Raw genomic sequence first — 25,596 nt, 5'->3', positions numbered from 1 at the left:
TATATCGAGATTTATTAGTTATTTTGAAAGAGATTAAGCTTTTTTATAGATAGGGAATATATTGGCCTATGCTGTTTTGGAATGAGGCAGTTTTGGCGTAATTATGTTTTGACATAAGTTTTAACGAATAAACTGTTTTATTTATTATTACAAATAATAAAAAATTTATTTGGATGCACTCAAACACTTAATTTGGCCCCCAAGAGCGATATACTAAAAGATTAATGAGAGATGAAGCATCTTTTTATATGTAAGGAATACAGAAAAGCCATTTGAATGGCAAGACTTAAAGCTCAAACCTCATTATGATTCCTTATATTTATTGCAATTGATATTACAGTCTTTATATTATTGAAATGATCAGGACCATAACTCTTCGTTTGGTTTCCAGTACACCTACTTCCTGCTGCTGATATTCGTCCTTGAAGCCATGGTGGGAGTCCTGGCCTACGTATACGAGGAGCAGGTAGCCGGAGAACTTCAAGCCAATCTGAATACCACTTTTTTGGAGAGCTACAGAATACTCCCAGCTCGAACCAAAGCCATCGATGAAATGCAAGTTAATGTAAGTACCAAACTTAAATTCACAACGTTTTGAGTGTGTGTCCAAATATTTGTTCACAAATCTGGATTATCTCCAATTTTAGAAGTTATTTTTCATATTATTTTTTGACATCTCAACATAGATGAAGAAGAATATAAGAAGTCTGGGCATTTATGAGCCTTACGACCATGAAAGGCTGGTGTAATCTAAACTAGGATTTCAATAGATGTCTCTAGTGAAATTCTAGTCATTCAAGAATGATGTTTCGAAATTGGATCATGTATATAGAACTTCCAAGAATTTCAGTAGTGTGGTTCTGGTTGTTTATCGGTAGAATTGTTGAATGTTACAAGTGTGTAAAGTGATCACTTTAACCAGCCTATGGCGGTCGTAAGCCCCGTAAATGCCCAGACTACAATATTCTTCTTCATCTAAGTTTTATTTTTTTACACTAGATCCTCAGTTTTCATGGAATCGGTTAAAACATACTCAATGTTTAGCGGTAGAGGGTTAATATTACACAACTTATGTAATACCTCTATAAAAAGGTTTAATTTTTTTAATTAAAACACTGTTTTTTTTAATAAAGATTTTTCCCACCGTCTTTCCTTTACGTTTCATAAAACAATTTGCGAATATATTATACCCGTACTTTCACTTTTCTATTATTGAGATTGATGAAACTTTTAACAACAACGAGAAATGTTCATTTTCTGAAAATAAAAGCTCGTTTACATCCTAAAAAGAGAAAGATCAAAGTGTTCAAATGTAAAAGTTCTTTTTTTTTGGTGTCTGAACGGGAATTGTTAATGTAGCGCGGTGAGAAAATGAGGGTTAAAAAATCATGACAGGCGAAGTACCCGTTACAAGTTGACTCAAAAATAAGATAAGGGAAACTTGGTAAAAAGGGAGGGAAAGAGAATCCTAAGGGCGTTTGTCCACTATACTTAATTTCACCGTCCGGCAGTTCGGTTTTGAAAAATGAAAACGACTACAACAGTTTAGCGTGATCGAATTTACGCGCAACGTGTTCACGCACCGATCAAGAGCTCTGATCCGAAGAAAGATGGAAAAAATCACGAGCCAATCCAAGCCAGTCGTCGTTTTAAAACGCCAATTGACGTGCCGGACGGTAAAATTACACGGAATTACACGGTATTCCGGGTAGTAGACAAGCGCCCTAAGGGCGTTTTCACCAAATTAATTTAGGCATAAAAATCTACACAATTTCAGATGCAAACCTTGCGCATTTTCCACAAAATGGATTCTTCAAAAGCGTAATAATTTTTCATCATATATTATCATGACTCCTTTAAGATTGCAGTTTAAACAATATTCCTCTCACTGGGAGATTTGAATAAAAACCATTTCTTCGTGTACCTGTCAAGAAAAAATCATATTTCATGGCAAGGGACGTTTATCTCAGATTACTGGCCGTGATTTACCGAACAAAATTGTGCTTTGTAATTCTTAAAAAGAACCCCCATCTGTCACCACCACGCATGTGTTTTTATTTATCCTAATATAGGGTGAGCTTACAAAAGGTAGCGCCATTCACGTATTCTTGACATTTCTCAGTCCGGTTGGATATATTTTTGTTAAGTGCAAACACGTATTGTACAATAAGTTGTGAAGAAATGTACGCCAAAAAGGCGAGCAGAAAAGATTAAATTGTTCTATGACCATTTTGCGAAAAATGTTTCGAAAACGTGTCAAGTCAAAATTCGGCACTAATTAACACTGTCTTAAAAAAATCTAAGATGACTGATGATAAAAAGATGTCATATTTGCGTCGATGGACTCTGAGACTTAGTTGGGTAGACGCTCGACTGGGATACCCGCCAAGTGCAAAGTAAATTCAAGAAAGATTTATTTTCAATTGGTCTGGGTGTTTGTGATGTATTTTTCATATTGACCTCCCATATCATTACTATCTTACCTGCAGACAAGCTTCTAAAAGTAGAGGCTTTGTGGGTTATTCCTTTTTTTTAAATAACTTTAAAAAAAAAACGATCTGGGTGTTTGTTATGTATTTTTCACATAACATCGTCTATCCTTACTATCCTACCTGCAGACAAGCTTCTAAAAATAAGAGATTTGTGGATTATACCTTTTTTATAAAGGCTTTAAAAACAGGCCTATACTTCTTCTCCGTCTTAGTCCTATTACTGAGAGTTGTCAACTTTGTGGTAGCAATGACTCTTCTTTCTCCATTTATCCCTTGAATAGTCCTATAGGCAAACATAAGATGTTCACAACATTTTGAGTGTATCCAAATACTTGTTCACAAAATCTGGATTATCTCCAATTACAGGAGTTATTTTCATATTATTTTTTGACATCTCATCAAAGATGAAGAAGAATATAATATAATATATCATGTGTGTGATTATAATCCAGGATTCGGATCTCACATACTTATGAAAGAATTTCTGCTCCATAAAAAGCTTCTTTTCATCTCACCAATAAATGTCTCTAGTGATTCAAGAACATTGTTTCAAAATTGGTTCATATATATAGAACTTCCAAGAATTTGAGTAGTGTGGTTGTCAATAATGGGTAGAATGATCACTTAAACCAGCCTATGACGGTCGTCAGCCCCGTAAATGCCCAGACTTCCATATTCTTCTTCATCTTTGATGAGATGTCAAAAAATAATACAAACATAAGATGACTTCATTTAATTTAGAATAATAAAATTTGACCAACCATTTTGCAGTTCCGATGCTGTGGTGCGGTGAGATTCGAAGATTGGAAGGCCAGCGCATGGCTAAGGAGGTCACCCGCAGAGAAAAGACTTGTGCCAGATTCCTGCTGCAGAACTGTCACACCAAGGTGTGGTCTACGAGACCACCCTTCCAATATCCATTACGGGGTTGGTAGCATAATATAATACATAATAGCAAATATTATTGTCCGCTTCTGTAGTGTGATGGTTACCACTTTTAGCTAACATGCTGCAAGCCCCGGGTTTGATTCCCAAGGAGATCAAAATATATTGTGGGTATACTGGAAAAAACTGTTAAATCTTAAATCCCTGTTTGAATCATCCATTATTTAAATATTTTAGCCTGAATAAAATACCCGCTATTAAACTAAAAGTTAAATTTACTTTTAAAACCACATAAATATGACATTTCAAACTACTTAGTGTATTTTGTCAGTTTATAGAACGTTGAAAACTTTATAATTTGCATCATAAGATCAAAATTGCATATTTTCGAGTTAACGTTTTTTGCCAGTATACCCACGATATGTAAGTTTCTGAATTACATTATATTTAAATTTACCCAAATAGTAGGTGAGTGTTAAAATATCAATAGTCAAGTACCAAAACATTTTTATATGACAAAACATTATACCATGAAAAGGTTATGACGAGCTAAATCAGTAAGCAAAAATATTTTTAAACTGAAATTATTGTATAAACAAATAATGAACTAAAATAATTAAATTTATTAATTGTCTTATATGTATGTATTTAGCCTTTTTCGATTACTGACCAATATTTGATGTAAAAAATATTTTATTTTATCAATACATCGACAGCCACTAGGCAAAATGTTAAAATGGCAATTTACAGCTTTTGCCATCAGAATGATGTTAAATAAATACAAAATTAAATACTGTCGTTGAAAAAAGGAGCAGAGGAACACCGAGAAAAACTTGGCACAATCAGGTATGCCAAATATGTACTTGAAAGTACATATTTAGGGTATAAATATTGTAGTTGGAATAAGGTTAGGTTAGGAGTCGAAATCATCGGCGGGTGTGTATGAGGAGATGCTTGAAGAAGTGAAGAATGTTTGCAAAGACAGAGTGGTGTGACGTTCTATTCTCTCTGCCTACCCCTCCGGAGAAGCGGCGTGATGGTTAGTTAGGTAGTTTCAATAGGATGTTTTGAAAATAAATATAAAAAAAATACAAAAGGTTGAATAACTTCTTATTTTTCATCGTAGTATGCATCGGCATTGCCCACCCAAAAGTGTAACTAAAATAAGGGATGAGACTGTCTTCCCAGATGAACAAAAATATAGCTAAAAAATCAATTACAGCAAACATTTTAAGTGGTGTGGCATTCTATTCTCTCTGCCCAGCCCTGCGAAAGTGGCGTGATAGTTAGATAGTTTTTTTTATATATTTTTTTAATGTTGGTTTTTTCTAATTTTAGGGATGCATGAGACCAATGGCTAATCACATAAGAGACCATCTCATCATACTAGGAGCGGTCGGCTTAGGCATCAGCATCATACCAATCTTCGGGATGATCATTTCATGTTGCCTTTACGTCAAGCTGAAGGACGTACTGGACTGACCTTTGCCTAAGAAGGTCAACAACGTTAGCAGCGCGTCATGTCGCATGGGCACTTCCAAGTCCCGAGTGTTTGACAAATCCAACAGCCAGATGGCCAGGTACAGAAACGGACGCGCGGCAAAGTTGAACGCTTTCGGGATTACAGATCGGGAACATTGCCCCGTTCATTCGTCCAAGAGAAGGCGACTGTCGCACCCTAATACTTCCGAGAAAATAATCAGCATCACTACGATAAGCGATATTGGGTTTTAAATTGTTATTTGAGTACAGATTGTTAATACCAACATACTTGAATTGAAGCATTTTTCAAAAAGATGTAAAATTACTGCAAAAAAAATAATTGTGTCCTGAATTTCATGTGGCAAATTACTTCAAACCAGTACCTTTTAGATATAGATTCAAAATACAAGTTGTGGTCTAAATTAACAACAACACGTCAACTACTATGGAATAACCAGGTTCCCAAATCGTTAAACGCATTAATTTTGCCATAATAATCTGTTTATACTATCAAATTTAGTATATAATATAGACCATCAAAATATTTTGATTTACAGTACCCCGAAAATCCTTAAAACAGTTTGTATATGGCGTTACAACTACCACAGGTAGGTTTATTATGAATCAGGGAACAGGTGTCATTACCAACATCATCAGAATTATTATGTGATTATTTTAGTCTTATATAAAATCCAATTCATAATTTTAAAAACATTTTGTTTTGAATATTGAAAGCATTAACTTTGTGGATCATCTTGATAAATTATTTCGAGAAATAAAAATACTTTGTATTCTGATCCACTCTGATGTGAGTGGATCAGAATACAAAGTATTTTTATTTCTCGAAATAATTTAAAAACATTTAATAATATTAAGTTATAAATCATTCTGACTACATTATAATAAAAAAATTACAAATTTACCTTAGAGCACGGCATTGTATTTACTTATGTAAGAGGTACTGGAAAACAACATTTTCTTGCAATTTGTAGCCACAGGGATTCTATATTAAAAAATTGTTATCGAATTGTCAACATATTAATCAGTTAAAATTTACTTGAAAAAAATAACATATTGACGGAATAATAAACACAATTATTATGACTGATTCAGAAATTAGTGTCATGAGGTGGTTCATTACTATGGATAGTTGACGCTTTGACTACGGAGTGAAGATAACTTAAATTTTACTTCTGGACTGTTATTTATAAAGACTTTGACATTTCTCAATCGATTATCGATCCATTTTGTCAGGATGTTAAAGTTACCGAATCTCTGTTGAAGGTATCTACTCGAAGTAGTCAATGCATTCTTTCTCCTTGGAACTGACGCTCAGGGAATTGAGATGACTAACGTTTGAACTTTGAAATATTTTGCATATTATGTACATATGAAACCATATAAAGCATTATTCTAAATGAAATTATAATAAATCTTTAAAAGTTAAGGATCCTAATATATGAATACACGTTTGAAAAGATACCTACATGGTAAGGTATTATTTGATAATTATTATAATCTTTCTCAGTTTGGGGAATACATTAACCAAAAGGGTATAAGACCAGTAGACTTAAGTAAATGTTGGTAAAATTAAACATTTCTCGTGTTAGCAGCGGAATTGAAAGCTAATGATAAGAAACATAGTTGTAGTGTAAACAAATACTTTAATTTAAATACGCGAAACTCCGCATAGTGGATACCTAAGTACGACACTATTACCCGACATATATGCACCGAGAAACTAAAACTGTTAAAATTTTATGTAATCCAATAAATTAGTCACTAATACACCTTCAATGTGATAAGAATGGCCAAAAAGTGACAACCTACTGCAACAACAAACACTTTAAAAAATATATTATATATCCATGTACCCTTCTTCTGACCTTTATCTCCACCCAATGGTGCATAGGACGCTGCGTCAAATTGATGCAATGTTAAATTGATTGTAAATTATATGAAGACAAGGTGATTAGTCTTACACTTCAGGTACCAGTCCAGGGTAATTGTAGTGAAAAAATCACTTATATTTATTTTGGCCTTTCTGGCCTTAATTTAACAGAACAAGCTGACAGTTGTCAAACTAATCGCCTTTATTTAAGCAATGGTGAAGATAAGTATGTTAAAATTATTATTTAATTTTAAAAAGTCTCATTTTTGATAATACACAAGAAAATATTACACTTACACAAAAAGCATATGGCTGTATGATTTAACAAAGCGCATTATCTAAAGTCACAGATGTCACAGCTGTCAGTCGTTAAGAACGGTTGCACAATAGATGGCAGTCTACTAAACTGTCTTCTTTTCCATCTTATTCCTCATTGCCGAGGGTTGTGACCCTTGCAGAAGCAATGACTCTTCTCCAGTTATCCCTTGACTGTGCTGCACGTAGCGCTCCAACCACTGAGGTGCCTGCTGCTGCCTTAATTTGATCGGTCCATCGTGTGGGGATCTTCCTCTACCTCTCTAACTAGTAGTTCCAGGCTATCCTCGTTGCCACGCGCAACGTGTCCAAAGAACTGGAGAATCCGTCGACTAAACTGTCACTTCATATAAAACCGGATTAGTTTCGCGTATTAACACATTAAAGTATTTGACATAAATTTTTAGTCCTTTAAGTAAAACACAAGTCATAGCTGCCAATAATATTCTTTATTTTTATAGATTCATGATATTATATAAGTGTTAAGGTACAATTAAATACACTAATCTTACGTGTAAGGAATGCAAACACAACGAGAAAAGCGCACCAACTCAGTGCAGAGGAACATAGCGAAAAGAGAATATTTTACTTGACTGGTGCTAATAAAGAAATAAAATAATATATTTGTAAACATAAACATTTACAGGCACATTCATTGAATTTGTTCATGGCATTTGTTTGTAGGTAAAAATTACCAATAAATATCAAGTCACATTGAAAGAATGTACAATTTTACAACAATATAGCGTATCCAAGTACTTTCGTATAAAAATAAAAGATATGAACATATTAGAGATACCATAAAGTTTATTTTCAATGTTTATTAATATGTCTAAACAAAAAGATATTTATACTTACGCATAGTTATTATTTAATATTCCATTGCAATTACCAAAGATATTTTTAAAATATTTAAAAAATTATTTTCAATGATTATGTTGATTTAATATTAAAATAAATTGGTGTAAAATTGTGAGGAAAAATTACGTTGAATTGCATTTAATTCATAGATAAGTATGTATGGAATGTATATATACAAAATTAATAACCATTACACTGTAGATGCAACATTTAGTGATAAATAAATAATAAAAAACTAAGGATTTTTTAATATACGCTTTAAATGTACTTAAAATAATGTGTTAATGAAATAAATCAGAAATCTGTTTTGTATGTACCAAATAAAATAATATATTATCATAAAGTGGTCACTTATTTCTAACCTGACTTATAGATTATCCCATCCATATCCCAACACATTAAAAAATCAATTTAAAAAAGCAATTGATCAATTTTTTGAGTTTATCAATGTCAACATGACTAGTTTCGAGAACTACAGATGTTCTCATTAATATTTCATTCTCATTTTTACCTAGAAAATAAATAAAAAAAACTCTTCATAAGATTTGTGTAAGATTTTCAAGTAATTAAAAAATATATCAAACATTAAATAATAAATAAAAAGTCTTATCTCAGCTTGATGTTAGAAAATCACACCAAACATCAGTCTTCTCTTTGGTCGAAGTTACCGCATAGGAAAGTTGAAATAAAGGTTCATAAATTGTAGATATAAAATGCAACCCATTTAAAAATAAATGCATATTTGACTAGGTACGTAATATCACTGTTAACCTTAAATTCTTTAAATAATTTTATATTAATTAAATTTACAATGCTTAATTTTATTTTATTATATTTAGAAACAATAATACTTATTTTTACTCTATGGTATTTAAAATCTTTTGAATTAAATTTTCGTATATAAATAAAAAGATATATAAAGTACTAATTACCTTTAGTATAAAAAAAAACTTCTAATTGGCAAAACACGCTCGAAACCTCATAAGATTTGACAAAGATGTAACATTTGAGAAAGAATTTAGCAATTTAATTCATTACCATTATAATCCTGATAATAATGACTTTTAAATAAAATAATGAAATGACAACAATAAAGCCTCTACTGATTTTTATATTCACCTGATGATACATAGGACACTGTACTTTATTGAAGTACTGTTGACCATTAACACATTTCGAACGAGTGTTTTTACGTCAGTGGACCGCTGGTGAAGGGATTTGATAATTGTGTACATATATTTTAGACCTTAACAAGGAGATTGGTACGTAATATTCATACGACAACATGAAAATTTTTCTTATTTTTTGACTTTGAAATGAGGCCAGCGCAGAAGGTAAAAATACTTTTCTCTTCCTTAAGCATCAATTCCATCGTTAAGCATCAATCTACCAAACAAATAGAAATACTTTTGTCGTCCTAAGATTGTTAATTACATGAAGATAAGGTGATCATCAGTTCTGCATTTAAGGTATTGTCCAGGGTGATATAAAATAAATGTACACTAAAAATAAATAAATAATATTTTGACCCTCCACGGATTTTGGTAGCCAATACACCAAGCCATTAGTGCTATTCGCCCTTTCCTGTCTACTATTTCTTCATTTCCCTTTCCATACAGCCATAATATCCTTCACTATGAACATTACTAGGATCTGGAAGAATAGAACAAGAAACTGATCACCTCGCTTCATGCAGTTAGGAATGTTATCACCGCCTCAATATGATTTCTTATATAACATATCATTTTTTATTTATTTCTCAACAATCCGATCGATCGACAATAGAGTATCATAACACTCTGTAACATAAAAATAGAACATCTTAGCACTTTATTTAAGTAAAAATAAATAGAAAATAATAATAATTTGAGCTGTGCCAGTAAATTTCCGATGTGACAATATCATCGGATAAGTACTATTTTACATACATCATACTATACATATTAAATAAAAATTAAACATACTGACTAGATTTAAGCCATTGCACATTGTAAACGTACTTATTTTAATGGCATTGTTACTTAATTTTGGCTGAAAATGACAATCTGTTCGCATACGCACGACTAGTTTTGTGAGAGTGATTTTGATGAGGAAGGATCGATCGAGCCTTTCAAGATGTGGCCAGTACATAAATACATTGTCAAAAATGTAATGCACACTCTTAGTTTAACAGTACGGCATGTGCTAATCATTTTGTAAGTTGTACAAACTGAAATTTTATACGTATTTTATACGTGTGGCAATTAAATTCCAAGAATTTGGTTCTGGCTTGCAAACCACCGACGTGATATAACTGACGTGCATGCCCCTGGTTCGATAGGCCCTTCTTGTCCATTATAGTGAAGATTTCACGGTGTTCGGGCGTCTGGTAAGTTTTTTACGGGTGTTCTTCGGATACAAGTTTTTTTTAACTCGGTCGTAGAACTGACTGACTCTAAAATGAGTTTTTAAGCAACATGCTGTAATCCGATTTTTGGTCGTAACTGTTGAGCCGACTTGTTGAGCCGACTTGTTGACTGGATGAACCGTGTAGTGACAGTATTCAGATATGACCCCGAGACCCGTAGACAAAGCCTACAGTGGATAGAGACGGTGGGGAGCGCCCAACGAAAACAAGGATGTCAAAATCACGGCTGAAGACAATGCTGATCATTTTCTACAATGTTCAAATCATTTTTCACCGCGAATACGTTCATGAGAGCCAGACAGTGACTGGAAAGTTCTATGTTGAAGTATGGAGCGGCTGTGACAACGTGAACTCGCCACAAATGGCTGGCTCTTGTACCATGATGACGTGCCGGCTCATTCCTCCTTGATTGTGAGGGAATATTTGGCGAAAAAAAGTATCCCAATGTTAGAGCACCCACCCTACAGTCCCCTGTGACTTCTTGTTCCCTAAAATGAAGAGTCACCTCAAAAGAACCCATCATGGTAGCGTAGAGGCCGTCCAGGAGGATACGACCGTCAACTCTTCAAAGGCCTAACTTTAGAGGACTGTCAAGACTACTTCCAATCATGGGAGAAATGTTGGAAACGTTGTTTTGAGTTAGGAGGGGAGTACTTTAAAATCCGTTAAAAAAATTAGGTTCCTAACTTTGTTTGCCTGAGTTTAATCTACAAATTCCCAGATTTTACTTGCCACACCCCGTATGTAATTATTCCCATGTGATAAGATGCATAAATCTAATGACTAGAATATGTTTGGTTTCCATTTACCAATGCAAATTACAATTAGGATAGGTTTAAAGTACTATATACATGTATTATTATGTGTGATATTCAATATAGAAGAAGTACATAAATAAATATTTAGAATATCTACGACATTTGACACTTGACTAGCCCCCGATTGATTGGAGGGAATGTTTGAAATGCACCAGCTTTGCAAGTTCCCGATACAGGACATCCTCTTGCCTGAGGAGCGCTACCAATACGGCCGCCAATATAGGAACAACTGCGCGCCATATAGATAGGTGTGACCATGTAGAATAATAATCAGGTGGGGTAACCTAAAAAAATACATAACATACTTAGTAGATATTAAGAAAAAATCTGTAGATAAAAAATGATTTGCTGACATCTGGGTTTACATTTAGAAAAAAAAAATTGGTTTCAAAATTGACAACAGTTTTTTTAAAACTTGACATTCATTTATTCAAATTAAATATATCATATCGTATACTTTTTTTTAAAATAAAGTTATCTCTGTTTTGCTATTTATTGTTTCAGCATTCACTTTGTGATATGACATGATTAAATTACAAATAAAATACTTGTTTTTTACAACATGAGTATTATATTTCGTTACGACTAGTTTCGGAAGGTACAGATGCTTCTATCTACAGGTATAAATATAAAACTGTCTAAAAGTTTTATACTATATTCTATAGATGGAAGCATTTGTAGCTTCCGAAACTAGTCGTAACAAAATATAATACTCAAGTGGTAAAAAAATTTGTGTTTTATTTGTAACTTAAAGTTATCACTCTTAACGATTCTCCATTGACAAGTCTTATTAATTTTTTTATTTTATTTTTTCATTCATTTCATTTCATTCAAATCCTTATCCGCACCCCATTGGTGCATAGGACACTGCATCATACAAACGTAGTTATCTTGATCGTAAACACATGAAGGAAAGGCGAACAGCCCTCCGCTTCAGGTACCAGTCCAGGGTAATATGGAATAAATATTAGAGTGAAAAAATCACTTGTATTTATTTGACCCCCCAGGGAATCGAACCCGGGACCTCCAGAATGGTAGCCGAGTGTACTGACCATTATTACACTACGGAGGCGGACAAAATATTTTTATTGCATAGTACAAAATAACTAAATAAATATTTTTCATGAGGAAATGTGTCTATAAATTGGGAAGTGAAGTTCTCTTCACATGCGCATACCATTGTCTCCTTGGTTGCCTTCCCCACCTAACGACATCTTCGATCTCGCATATTTCCCTTATCCTGGCATTCGTAATTCTGTCTCGTAGACTCTTGCCAGATTTGCTTCTTAGAGTCTTCATTTCTTACACTCTAAGCTCGTTTTTTTTGTGATTATGGTGTGCGCTCCTCTTTCGATCCCATATGTCATGATGGGTCGCACACAAGTTTTGTGCACACAATTTAAAAAATATTAAAAAAATTGTAATAACTAGAAGTCCATGAAAGACTGCTTACCACCATTGTGGAATTGGTCCCAATAGAAGTGGAATTAAAGTCTGTGTTGAGAAAGGCGACCATTTCATCGTACTTCCGGCTGGAGAGAGTGATGACCATACACACGAGGTAGAGGAAGGCCAGCAGGACTCCCCGGAGGTGGGATTGGAAGAGCGATACTAAATCGGACAGATTTATCTCCAAGCTGAAAGACAAGTGTTCAATATTCAACAAACCGGTCCTTTCCTGTCATAAAACAGCATTGATATATTTGTATATATATTTTTATTTTAATCATACTACACATGTCTTATTTTAACCTGTCTGGGAGTGTGGTAGTACATGGTCGTCCAAACAAAACATTCCTCAAAGGAGTACGGGTGTACATTAACGCGCACAAGTATAATTAAAGCCTGGTGACATTTATTTCTAATGTGGAACTTGCGCTGCCATCTGTGGTTGTATTTAAACACTAAAACCACACTTATTTCTGTATTTTACCTGCTACTTGAAAAAAAATTGCGGGACGTCATTGCAATGAGGCTGTCATAGAAAAAGCATGAAATAAAACATAAACAATTTTTATTTAAATTGTGATGTTTAATAATTGGTGATCAGGTAAACAAGCCAATAACAGGTCGTAAGCCTTGTAAGTACCCAGAATTCCCGAGTTTCATTTTTTTTTTATTTGAAGAATTTGTACAAATAATAATTACTGAAACATGTATTAGCATATACATTAGTTAGATGATTTCGTATATTTGGGTAGTATGTTTTCTAGGGATGGAAAGATTGAAAAAGACATAGAAAGGAGAGTGAATGCTGGGAACAAAGTGAATGGTACACTGAAATCAGTTATAGCAAATAAAAACCTATCAGCGGAAGCTAAACTGGCAGTGCACAACGGAGTCCTGGTTCCAACTCTAATGCATAGAAGTGAAACATGGAATTGGCAAAAGAAGGATGAAAGTAGACTGAATGCAGTCAAAATGCGATCTCTCAGAAGAATGTGCGACAAAACGATGTATGATAGATGTTCGAATAGTGAAATAAGGAAGGAATGCAAAGCTGAGATAAGCAGTATCGATAAAATTAAGAAAGGTGTGTTGAGATGGTTTGGACATGTGGAGCGTATGAGTGAGGAAAGAATGGTTAAGCAAATTTATGGGGCAAATGTAGTTGGAAAGAGAAGCAGAGAAAGACCGAGGAAAACTTGGCACAATCAGGTATGTCAAATACTTGAAAACGGCCGGGTCAGGAGTTGAAATAATCGTCAGGTACGTATAAGGAGATGAATGAATGCGGAAGCGGCGAAGAATGTTTGCAAAGACAAAGAGTGGTGTGGCTTTCTATTCTCTGTGCCTACCCCTGCGGATATTTCGGTAGTGTAATGGCAAAGGGGTTTATCTGTCAAATTTTTCATTTTCTAAGTTTGTTCCACAGAATTTCTTAAATAGTGTATTCCATAATCTGGCAAAAGGATATAGCTGTTGTTGCAATACTTAATTAGTTTTATTGAGATATGTACATATAAAAATACATTTAAAAAATGAGTTATTTAATTTCGCAAGTTTGTTTTTGCTCTCCTGTAAAATTTGGTCTGAGAAAGGTATACCCCTTTGCCTTTACATTACCGGTTTTTGGCACAGGGTTAGCGCATTGGTGCAACAACAACAAAAAACGCATATCACGTACGCTCGTATGTATAGGGGGGTTAATGAATAAATTTGACTACCTATCAAATACGGAGACCAGGCAGCAGGAGCACAGGAAGTAGTAGGCGGCGGAGTAGGGGACCACGATGGCGGCGTGGAAGGACAGGTGGCCGGGGCGGGAGCCGTCGCCGTACGCCAGCGCCAGCAGGTGCATGAGCGCCAGCCCCGCCAGCAGGCCGTGCGCCAGCGTCGCCACCCCGCGCCACCCGCCCTGCGCGCTGATCGCCACGTCCAGCGGGGTCAGACTGCTCAATCTGTAATGATGATGAACATTTGTTCGCCAGTTTGAAAATCTGGTTCCTAGCGAGCAACAAACGAAATACAGTAGGGGCTCGGTTATCTGACCTTCGGTTATCTAACCTTCGGTTATCCGACCTTTTGTTTTCCTACCTTCGGAGTTATCCAACCTACCGGAGCAATGCCCCAGTAGATTAGAAAACGACAAACAGCGGGTTAAAAAAAGGGCAATCACAAACGTTTTTCGCCCAAACATAAGTTCAATTTCATAATTCACTGCATTGTATGTGAGAATGTACCTACTGTAAAACATGTTTTATTACTTTGCCGTAAGTGCATTTTGATGTTTTAGTTCATCACATTCAGTTATGTTACATGTACATATTTGAAAAGTTTTCAATGTGCAAATAAAATTAACACATTTTCAATGTTGTTTTTATCATTATCCGTGTTATCCGACCTTTTCGCTTATCCGACTTTGCCGCGGCCAGTTTAGGTCAGATAATCGAGACTGTACTGTATGTATTAATAGATTTGGTGTTTAATTTGTTGAACTCCATTTTAATTTATATTCTAAATATTAAACTCAAACACTGACTTTTATAGTGTACTAAATTGTATTTTATCATTAAAACCCATACGTACAATAATTAATACACATAATAAACCTTTGGGATTACATATGCCTAATTGTAAAATGAAAAATACAGTAAATTTCCCTTGACAGCGTTATCGGAGGGGACATAAAAGAGAAGTTAATGTTTTAAAATTGTATTTCAATTTAAATGATTCATTACATTCATTTCCGATAGTTAAATTGTAAAAATACAATTTAAAACATTAACCTCTTATAAAATTCCTTAAGATAAAGGGGTACCTATGTCAACGATGTAGGGGGATTTACTGTACTTACCATAAAAAATTATTTATCATTTTTGAGCACTTTTTTGCCTAGAAATTATTCTAGGTAAAAAAAAGGTTTACTTTTAATCCCTCACCCTTCAGAATAGAATAGGAAAGAAAGTAGGCTGGACTTCCTAAATAAATATTAGTCTGATTACAATTTTAAATCCGCATACCTAAAGTATTTTCTTTCTTCAGCCCGTCTTTGAGCTTCACCCAGAACTCTGTCCCTCGCAACAGCCCTAAAGTGTCCACCTCGCTGTACATATATTTTATCCGGCCTTCTGCTGAAGGCACCATCTAGTGTCCCGTCGTTCGGTGATGTCATCGGAGAAGGTGATGAAAATGGATTGTCAATATGTCTCTCATTGTAACTGCTGATATCGGAGCCGAATCCATCTAGCATCGATGTGAGATCTAGTGTAGGCCGAGCTAAAACGAGAAAAGCAAAAAATATTACATTTTTGACATCATAGATGAAGAATATGGAAGTCTGGGCATTTGCAGGACTTACGACCCTCATAGGCTCAGTTATCACTTTTCACAAGTGTAACATTCAACAATTTTACCCACGATTGACATCCCACTACTCAAATTTTTGGAATTTCTAGATTGATCAATCTCATGACACAGTATGTGTAAGTTCACAACAGCCATGTATGTTGGGATGAGGAAAGCTTTTATTAAGAAGATTCTTTTTAGTCTGAATCCTGAATTATGTTCACATACTTGAGACCCGCCTGAAAATATGATTTTCAATTTTTTATTTTCCTTATAATTTGACCAGTTATTTTATGTACAACAATTTGAGTGTCAAAACTTGTTCACAAATCTGGATTATCTCCACTTAAGAGTTATTTTATATTGAGATAATCCAGATTTGGGAACAAGTATTTGGACACACTCAAAATGTAAAAACAAAAATTAATTATGGATTTATTTATCTGTCTGCTTCGATAGGACATTTGGTTACCAAGTACAACGGGTTGTATTCTCAAATCTGCATTTAAGCCACTAGTGCCTTCCACTCAATACGGTTTTTTAAGCAATACATATTCTCTACAATTGTGATGCACTCGCTCACAAACGATGTCACATCCTTGGAGGACCTCTACTGGACTCCGAGAAGGTGATGCTCCTACCACCAAGACAGGTTGTGAGTTACATGACTCATGTAGGTCTTGGCAGTGAGCTGTAATACAGAGGGAAGTTACAATAGACCTAATATGGTCGCACTGACATAAGGGATGCAAGATCTTTTGACCCCAAAAAAAAAAAAAGCAACACATGAGTTAAGAGTTAATTACATTAATTGCGATGCAGCGCTTAGGCGCTGCATTATTTAATGTGCGTTTGTCGGTCCTCGAGAAAGCACATGTTCTATTTGAGTGCGTGTATTGTGGTTGGCGTGTGTCTTGATAACTCTATTTATTGTTAATCATGTTAAATTAATACATCTTAAAAGTGAATCGATATTTTTCACCATGTCGGATATTAGTTCTAATAAGGAGGATGTATCAAATGACAGCGTTACTATGGACGACGAGACATTTGTTCCTATAAATGGAGAGTGATGATGGAAGCGACATTATTGTGCATCGCAATAAAAGAATGCGAGAAAACAGTGAATCTTTCAATTCATCTTCTGCTCATAAATCAGTTTTAAAAACATATGTTATAAACAATACATATGTTATAAACAATGTTTGGAATACATGATTTGAGCATGTTCCTAATACCTAAATTTCACACAGTAATTCTTCTCTATCCTCTTGTATTTTTAATAAATACACTAAAATATAAATAACACTTTTTGATTTTTTTATGTAGCTAAACAAAATTGTTTTAAAAATGTTATTTAAAAATTGACCAAAACCACTAATAAAAAGGAACCTTAGCAGTAAAAAATAACAACCTTAATAGTTTAGGGTCAAAAGAAATATTATAGGAAGAAGAGATGGGTACATCTCAAAACCGGTAGACAAAAATTTCAGTGAGTGGTTAGAGTAGTAACTAACATTACTAACATTTTTGTAAAAAAAATAAAATAATGTAATTAACTACAAAGTAAATGCTTTAAATACTAACAATATTAAAAGAAATAGTTTTTTCCATCTAATTTCCATCCCTTATTCCAAAATCATGGCGAAAGTAATAAATACCTGGCTTTTTGTCTCCCACTGTTTTAACATGTTTCCCAGTTGAAGGATCAAAAACTCGGGGGCTTATATCTCTATTGTTGGCATTCTTATCACGTTTTCCTTCTTCGTGACGACTTTTCCGCCGTTTCTTTGGCTTTAATTTGCTCTCTTTCGAAGACCCGTTATTATTTACCAAATCGTTGGGTTCGATTTCTAAATCTCCACTCAATGTTATTTCTTCCCCCTTATTATATTCTTTTAAATAATCGTCGACTTTTTCTAAGGCGCTCATGCTAGCGACCGTTATATCAAAGTCAGAACCCAAATCTGATCTGTGCTTAGAAGAAATGCGTTTCTTTTTCCTTCTAGAGGGGCTTTTCTTCTCCCTGTGACTACCACTCCCGTGAGAACTCTTACTGAGCTTTAGGTTTTCCTCCGACTCGGTAATTCCATTGACATATGCTGACAAAGTTGCTATTGGAAGCTTGGCATCGGATTTCTTAATTTCGTTTTCCATAAACCCCATTATCCCGAGCTTTATTTGGGTATGTATTTCTAATTCACCTTCGGCGGATACATTTATATCTGAATCGACCCAGGACCCTCGAGATTTCTGCAATCTCGCCGAACTATCTTCGACGGTGATAATAGTCGGAGTCCCTGCATCCGGACCTTGTACATTCTCAGTTTTAGACGACCTTCTCGATCTGTCATTTTTAATACTGTCTCTCCTGCTCTTCTGAACCGACGCAGACGGCGAGGTTTCGTTGAAAGATTTATTTCTATTGTGAATCTCGACAATGGCATTAGTTCGCTCGGGTGTTGGAAGGGGCGATATACGACGCCGCTCCTGAGATGCACTCATTTTTGTTTCTTGAATGTATTAATATTTTAAGATACCGTACCATATCAAATTACGATAAGTGCGGGATTTTAAACATTTATAAACACTGCACCATTCCCCGACCTCTGACATTTGGAAACGCCATTTTCAAACAACACCACAGATATTGAACAAAAATAGGGACAACCGCAGTAAAAACATACTTTGTCTTATCATGGGTAAATCATGCACACACGACATCTATCATCATAGGTTGAATGCGTATCGATAAAATAAAATAAAAATTGACAAATGTTATAACTCCACAATAATTCAATTTCATTGACGAGAAATAAAATATAATTTTTGTTTACCCACTATGGCCGTTATGTAATTTAATATTATATCCTGTTTTATGAACTATCGGCCACATCTTTCATCGTAGACATTTTGTTTTTAGACCAAAAGTATGTGAAGCTTACATCTTGTAATCCACTAAAAATTAAAGTGACTGAAATATACACATAATGGGAGATGATTTTTATTATCTTTGGTCGTACAACTTATTGAACATTCATGCCACCCTCTTCAAAAATCGTATCTAAATCCATATTATTTCATTTACCACACTAAAAACCTAATTTGTAATAAAGCATGGAAAGGGATTTTTTAACGGTTAAAATATGGTGATGAAATGAATGGTACCCAAAAGTAATATCAAACAAATTCTTTTATGGGGTTGCCTATCAATACAAGATAACATTTAGTTTTTTTTAAATGGTGTCAATCTTAATAAACTGTCCGAAAAATTATTTGCGCTGAACTAACAGAAAATATGCATCGACCTACTTGTGACGTTTATAGCAATGAACACACCATAGTTACTTTTAACACAGAAAAAAACAGAGATAACTTAAGCAAATACGAAAATTTGTAGATAAAACTTATGATATTAACCCATAGATGGCTGGCGTGTACAGAAAAATATACACATTTAAAAAACTATCAAACTTACAATACTTTCTAAAGTTAATACATTTTAATAAACCCAGATTGTTTTTCCTGGATTTCTTTTTTTTTATTTACGTATATAAGTTTGATTTATATATTGCGTTGCAAATAATGAGAAATATTATTTATATTTCACTTTATGCCGCCGATCCAAGGTCGACTACATTCTACGCCGCCAATGAATATACGCAGTAGGTAGGTATCTAAGTACGTATGTTTATTATACCGCGACCATTTAAATTTTTGTGGCTCAAGTCAATACAGGTTTTATTTATTAGGGAATTATTGTTAAAACGTTTCAGCTTGTACCACATAAGGCGGGTATCTTATGTGTCTGTATACTTCGTGATAATAAATAAATATGATAATAAATATATTCATGTAAAACAATTTTTTTACTTGCTTCCGAAATAACATAGATTTATAATATTAATAACTAGAGTCATCAAGATTTTTTTTATTCTAGGTAAATATTACTAATATGTACAGAAATTTCAATGCAATTTTAATTACTAAGGAATATAAATTAAAATATTTTTATACACTTGGATTTTTTTCTTAAATAACTTTCAATATCAGTGCCTTTGTTTTTAAATACTATGTGGCTCATTCAGTCATATTTTAAAAGTATTTATATCCTCATTTTTTAAATATTTTTTTATCTAAGAAGCAATGTTTTATGATATTTTCCATCGGTTCCTTTTTATGTGATTTTTTTCATACAGGTTCCAGTGATTGGTACGTACCTGCCTACTTATTTCGAATAATCTACTCACCGCGAGAATGGTATAATAATAAGTCATTTTACATATTAATTACACATTCATATTATAATAAGAAACGGGTACCCTTTTTATTATTCTAAGAATTAATCGATTGTTATTTTCCACGTCTTTCAAAGCACAATGAGATATTTTATAAAGTAACCTAACATATAATATGTGGTATAAATATTTAAAAAAAAAAACATTTTAAACGTTGTCGATTATTATTATTATTATTATATTTATTTGTTATGTAGTTTATATTTTTGTACACCATATATTGCAATAATAATCGAGCATGATTACCGAATAAAGGTTTTTAGTTACTAAATAATAATTGTTTTACCAGCTTTATCAAATATATATAATCAAATATTTATTAATCATTAACATACTTTGGAATCTCCGTTATCTATGATCGAGTATTCGATACTGAAGTCATCAACGAATTCGATATAATATTTATTATCCATTATTCGTTAACCATAAGCGTTTCTAATTTAAATTTATGCGCGGTAATCACAGATCACTACGGTACCGCAGCTAGCTACCTGTTTTTGTAGTCTCAAATTCTTGATAACCGAATATAACCGAATTTTTTACCATAACTAAATATTTCTAACCGGTTATCAATTGTACTCCTGTTCGTTTATTTCATTGCTACCAATATAACGTTTAGTATTTTACACAATGATTTCCATGTTCCAATGGGGAAAAAAACAAAGATAATTCGAAAATTAAATAATGGAATGTGGATGACACCTAAATCTCTTTTTAGCGCGTTTCTATCTCTTTCTAGCAATTATCATGTATTTTTTGCCATTTTATTCCTATCCGTCTGGTAACACTAACCAACCAATTTCAAATAAAATTTGAACTGTTCCCGCGTTTTTTATCCCTATCCGTCTGGTATGGTCCGTTCCCGCGTTGGTTCGATAGACTATTTTTTAAGATTCTTATTTAGAAAAAAAAACATTTGCATTTTTTTTCATTTCGTACCTACTTCATCAAGAATTTGATTAATTAGTGTGTGAAAAAATACTTATTGGTATTCGGTATCCAGCCGGATAGTAGCCAATCAGATGTCAGTTCATTTACTTATTTAAATCCCAATTTGACACATCGGTAAGTGCGAGATAAACAATCGTAAATCCAAAACATCAAATGTTCAATAGAGACGAGTTTAGTTTATTCAGAATATTAAATAAGTAATTACATATGGCGAAAAAAATAAAAAATAAAAACTCTCTAAATTTAAACATTGCTGGTATTAAATAATAGACTGCATGGTAAAAAATACCTAATTAAATTGATAAGTTTTCACTAATTACCTTTTGATTACTTTTTACCCACTTGAACCTTGCCTAATATTTTTCGGTGTTCATTTAACTAAATCCATACCCAGTGGTGTGCACAGACAATTTATTTAGGTGGGCAGAACAGGTCGATTGTAAGGTAAGCTAGGTACTACTAACTAGGGTAGGCAGTAGAGGTAGGTAGTAAGGTAAGCTAGGTACTACTTAGTAAGGTAGGGTAAGTACTGGTTGCGTTTTTATGTCACGCTGGGAAGTTAAGATAGGCACTGCTTTTCTGCATATATATAGAATGCATGCCCCTGTCCATACCATACCAGTGTGACGTCAGCCTTACAAAAAACGATTCTTTTATTAGAATCCCTGCCCACTGATTATTTATTTATGTATTTACGATCTCGTAGGGATTTTTCATTTTAATTTAATTCATATAATCAAAAATAGATTCCCTTTTTTCTTAAGGTGTTGATACAATACGGGAGTTAAAATGATAATAATACACAATTGTATGAAAAAGTAAACATACCTATTTAGATTGAATCATTAAGATATTTATAGATTTATCAAAAGAAAATACATAATAAGGTTTTTTGAGTAGGAAGCCTAAACATTACAAGGTTCATGATCTGTCATCTGATGGTTTAGGTTATCACTGTATTATTATTATTTAAAATAATGTATCCACTAAGTATCTATAACGTAAGCCTGCCAATAAATGATTATATATTTTTTTAAATATTGTGTCTAAATACTTATTAAAAAATCTGGATTATCTCCAATTATGGGAGTTTTTTTAATGAAAGAATTTTTGCTCAATAAAAAAGCTTCTTTCATCTCACCATAGATGTCTCCAGTGATATTTTAGTGACTCAAGCACTATGTTTAAATTTGAACTTTATATGTATTTAGAAGTTCCAAGAATTTAGGTAGTGTGGTTGTCAATCATGGGTAGGATTGGTGAACGTTATAGTAGTAAGTCCCGCAAATGCCCAGACATCCATATTCTTATTCATCTATGTTGAGATGTCAAAAAAATAATATAATTAAATAATATTTTGTATATTTTTAGAAACCATCTCTACTAAGAATATCGTGCCCTGGGACTGAAAATAGGGGAAAATAAAATTGATGAGCGTGGAACAGAGATTGAAGCACGGTTTTATAATGGATCTCAAGGCACTGACGCAATAATGTGACGCCTTCAGGCCTCCCGCTCAGGAGAAAGTGAACAAGGTCCCTTTCTCCAGTTGTATGGAACTAATAAGAGTTTATTGACCGAACAATGACGAATAGATTTCATAAAGGAACTACGAAAGATAGACATTTTATTCGAGAAACATCTAGTATTGCGATCTAGGGCTGAGGTCTCATTCATTTAAATTCGGAATGTGAATTTTCTTTTACGTTGCTTCCTTTTGCATTGCTTTGACAGCGTGCTTCTTGAGAAATGTTGTCACTTAGCATTGCCAATTTTTCCTATTGCGTTGTTGCTTTATGGATTTTTTAATATTCATTTTTTTCAATAATCATTTCTTTATTAAAAGCATTGTGAATTTTTTTCCTTTTCATACGAGTCCTTCAGGGGCATTCTTGGTACCGGATATTTTTTATTTTTCATTCAAAATGAAGACCAAATACATATAAGATTTTTTTAAATCTTGGAATATACTTTGTCCAATGCCTATCACCTGTTTGAAAGCTTTTTGCAATTCTATTCACATTTTTTTAACGATTTACTACTAATGACTCATATCTTATCTGAAATCAATGTTTAAATCATATGGCAACAGTAAATTGCGATATAAATATCTATATATGCACATACTGTATTTTTAACATAATAGTTATTTTTTGGTATACATGTATATCACATATCGCTTACTCCTTTCAAGAACGTCATAAATCAAAAATCGTATGCACATACTGTATTTTTAACATAATAGTTATTTTTTGGTATACATGTATATCACATATCGCTTACTCCTTTCAAGAACGTCATAAATCAAAAATCGTCAATTTTCAGTTGTGCATGTTTTCGAAATGCTAAAAAAATGTACTATATCCCAGCAAAAGAGGCATATTTTTAACTTGATATTTACCCGCTACAGGGCAGAAAGTGATGTTTTTGCATTTTGAAGAAAAGGTATTGTTTAATTATTTTTTTTAATAAACTAAATATTTTTCAAATGGAGAAATAACCTCCAGGTTTTACCTAAAAAGATCTGTTGCAAAGTAAAAAGTTCAGGAAGTAGTTATTTTTAATACATTGTTTTATATTTTTAAACTTTAAAAACGTTCTCCTGAAAAATCAAGTTTTTTTTATTTATGACGTTCTTGAAAGGAGTCAGCGATATGTAAATCACCAGGCGAACTTAATTTTTTAAAGAATAATATATAATTTCACCATATTACGCAACAAATGTTGAATCGATTAAACGGTAAATATTTTTGACCCAAATTCCATTTATGCTGTCATCACACTGCTAGCTCATTTTCGCAGATTTTTCTAGGAAACTTGGAAATGCACTTCATTAATATTCGAAAAAGAGGAAAACCAATTCTTTAAAGAATATTTAACACAAAAAAAACTTAACTTATTAACAATATGTAAATATCAACTTATTTTACATGGTAAACGGTAAAAGTTTAGACATAAATTTTAAAGTATTAGCAATAAAAATAAATTGGTGTATTTTTAATACTAACAGTACCTAAATATTTTTTTTAAGTGTAACAAAACTGAAATAGTCGATGTTTTACAAATAATGATTCTGAATTAATGTCAGAGTTTTGATACATACATAGGTACTTGTAAATAACGATGACTTTATTTGTATTCGGTAGAAAAATATCAAATATCCATTCATTTTTCCTTCTGTAATATCAACTCCATGACAATTCGAATTGACGATCGATTTACCAAATTCGTTAGAAATAAATGTCTAGAATTAAAGATAAAGTAATCTACACCACTTAGTTAATGTGTTAGTAATGAACAAAGCGAAATGATTGTCAAAAAAACTTATGTACATAATATTATAAAACTAACTATACACAATATTCATATTGGGTTTTTCATTTATTAATTGTCTTATTTTATATGGATTTCTATAAAAGAAGCAAAAAATATACTTATCAAAGTGTTTTTGTTTGTTATCTTGTTGTGATATTACTTGTGATTTACCGAATTCGTTAGAAATAAATGTCTAGAATTAAAGTTAAAGTAATCTACACTACTTAGTTAATGTCTTAGTAATCAACATAGCCAAAGGATTGTCAAAAAAAAGTTATGTGCATAATATTATAAAACTAACTATACACAATATTCATATTGGGTTTTTCATTTATTAATTGTCTTATTTTATATGGATTTCTATAAAAGAAGCAAAAAATATACTTATCAAAGTGTTTTTGTTTGTTATCTTGTTGTGATATTACTTTATGTTAAAATGGTATTTTTTGTTTCTTTTTTCATTTAATTTTAATTTAATTCAAAAGAGAAAAATTTGTGATTTTATTATTTACTCAAATATTTCGATTTCATACTATTTCTGTGAGCCTAAGCGGCTCATTATTAGAAATAGGTATCAAATTGCGGTAGATTGGGTTCGAACCCAGAAACTCTGACTTAAGAGTCCACAACCCGACACAAAGTTACATCTATAACTGGATTATATCTGGCGAGATTAAAGGTGCGCCGAAGAGGACACGTTCCACGTTCTATGAACCCTCCGAGGGCACTTCGTGCAGCTGCGCTCGTACATTGCCTAACGTCTTACTCACCACTTCACTATTGTGTGAGCTACTGTACTTTATTTTGCAAACAAAATTCCGAAAATGTTTGCAAATTGTGTCACAAATGAAACGTTTCCAGGAGGTTTACTGGTACATGCTTAAAATATAAAACATGTTAACAATACATTTTTACGTAAGATTAGTAACGCGTCTATCAAGCGATGTTGGTTGACCGACATTCCGGTCTGATGATGTTGGTAACGGCGAAATTCGGTCACTGGTAAATAAAATGTATGTGGAAAAAACTATATAGTTCTTATTTTATTATATTGAATGGAGTCCTACCAAGAAATGTCAGTACACAACTTAAA

The 25,596-nt window shown here is 33.2% G+C and overlaps 2 protein-coding genes across 3 annotated transcripts in view; one reads left to right on the top strand and one right to left on the bottom strand.

The window, feature by feature from the left end:
- LOC148303390 (CD151 antigen-like) overlaps positions 1-5,088 on the top strand; it is a 278,505-nt gene extending 273,417 nt beyond the window's left edge. For both annotated transcript variants that reach the window (XM_088270105.1, XM_088270106.1), the window contains 3 exons: positions 392-565; positions 3,264-3,419; positions 4,716-5,088. In XM_088270105.1, the coding sequence (XP_088126231.1) occupies positions 392-565; positions 3,264-3,419; positions 4,716-4,859 (474 nt within the window). In that variant the 3' untranslated portion in view covers positions 4,860-5,088. The remainder of the gene's footprint in view (positions 1-391; positions 566-3,263; positions 3,420-4,715) is intronic.
- Positions 5,089-9,218: 4,130 nt separating this feature from the next.
- On the bottom strand, positions 9,219-18,582 carry LOC148303389 (uncharacterized). The gene is made up of 5 exons (XM_088270104.1): positions 17,601-18,582; positions 15,615-15,870; positions 14,319-14,552; positions 12,605-12,788; positions 9,219-11,435 (listed from the first exon to the last, which is right to left on the bottom strand). Exons 1-5 carry the CDS (start codon positions 18,442-18,444, stop codon positions 11,265-11,267), a joined length of 1,689 nt encoding a protein of 562 aa, XP_088126230.1. The 5' UTR covers positions 18,445-18,582; the 3' UTR covers positions 9,219-11,264.
- Between the last annotated feature and the right edge of the window lie 7,014 nt (positions 18,583-25,596).

The sequence above is a fragment of the Brachycentrus maculatus genome, unplaced genomic scaffold (genome assembly GCF_059751285.1).
Source record: "Brachycentrus maculatus isolate JH-2025_06_01 unplaced genomic scaffold, ASM5975128v1 h1tg000370l, whole genome shotgun sequence".
Taxonomy (NCBI): domain Eukaryota; kingdom Metazoa; phylum Arthropoda; class Insecta; order Trichoptera; family Brachycentridae; genus Brachycentrus; species Brachycentrus maculatus.
This window is presented reverse-complemented; position numbering and strand designations above follow the sequence as displayed.

Coding starts and splice junctions, on each gene's coding strand:
- LOC148303389 (XM_088270104.1), bottom strand. CDS start 18,444: ATGAGTGCATCTCAGGAGCGGCGTCGTATATCGCCCCTTCCAACACCC. Junction 14,553..15,614: donor GAAGAAAGAAAATACTTTAG/GTATGCGGATTT, acceptor TCATCATTACAG/ATTGAGCAGTCTGACCCCGC. Junction 12,789..14,318: donor CTGGTCTCCGTATTTGATAG/GTAGTCAAATTT, acceptor CTTGTCTTTCAG/CTTGGAGATAAATCTGTCCG.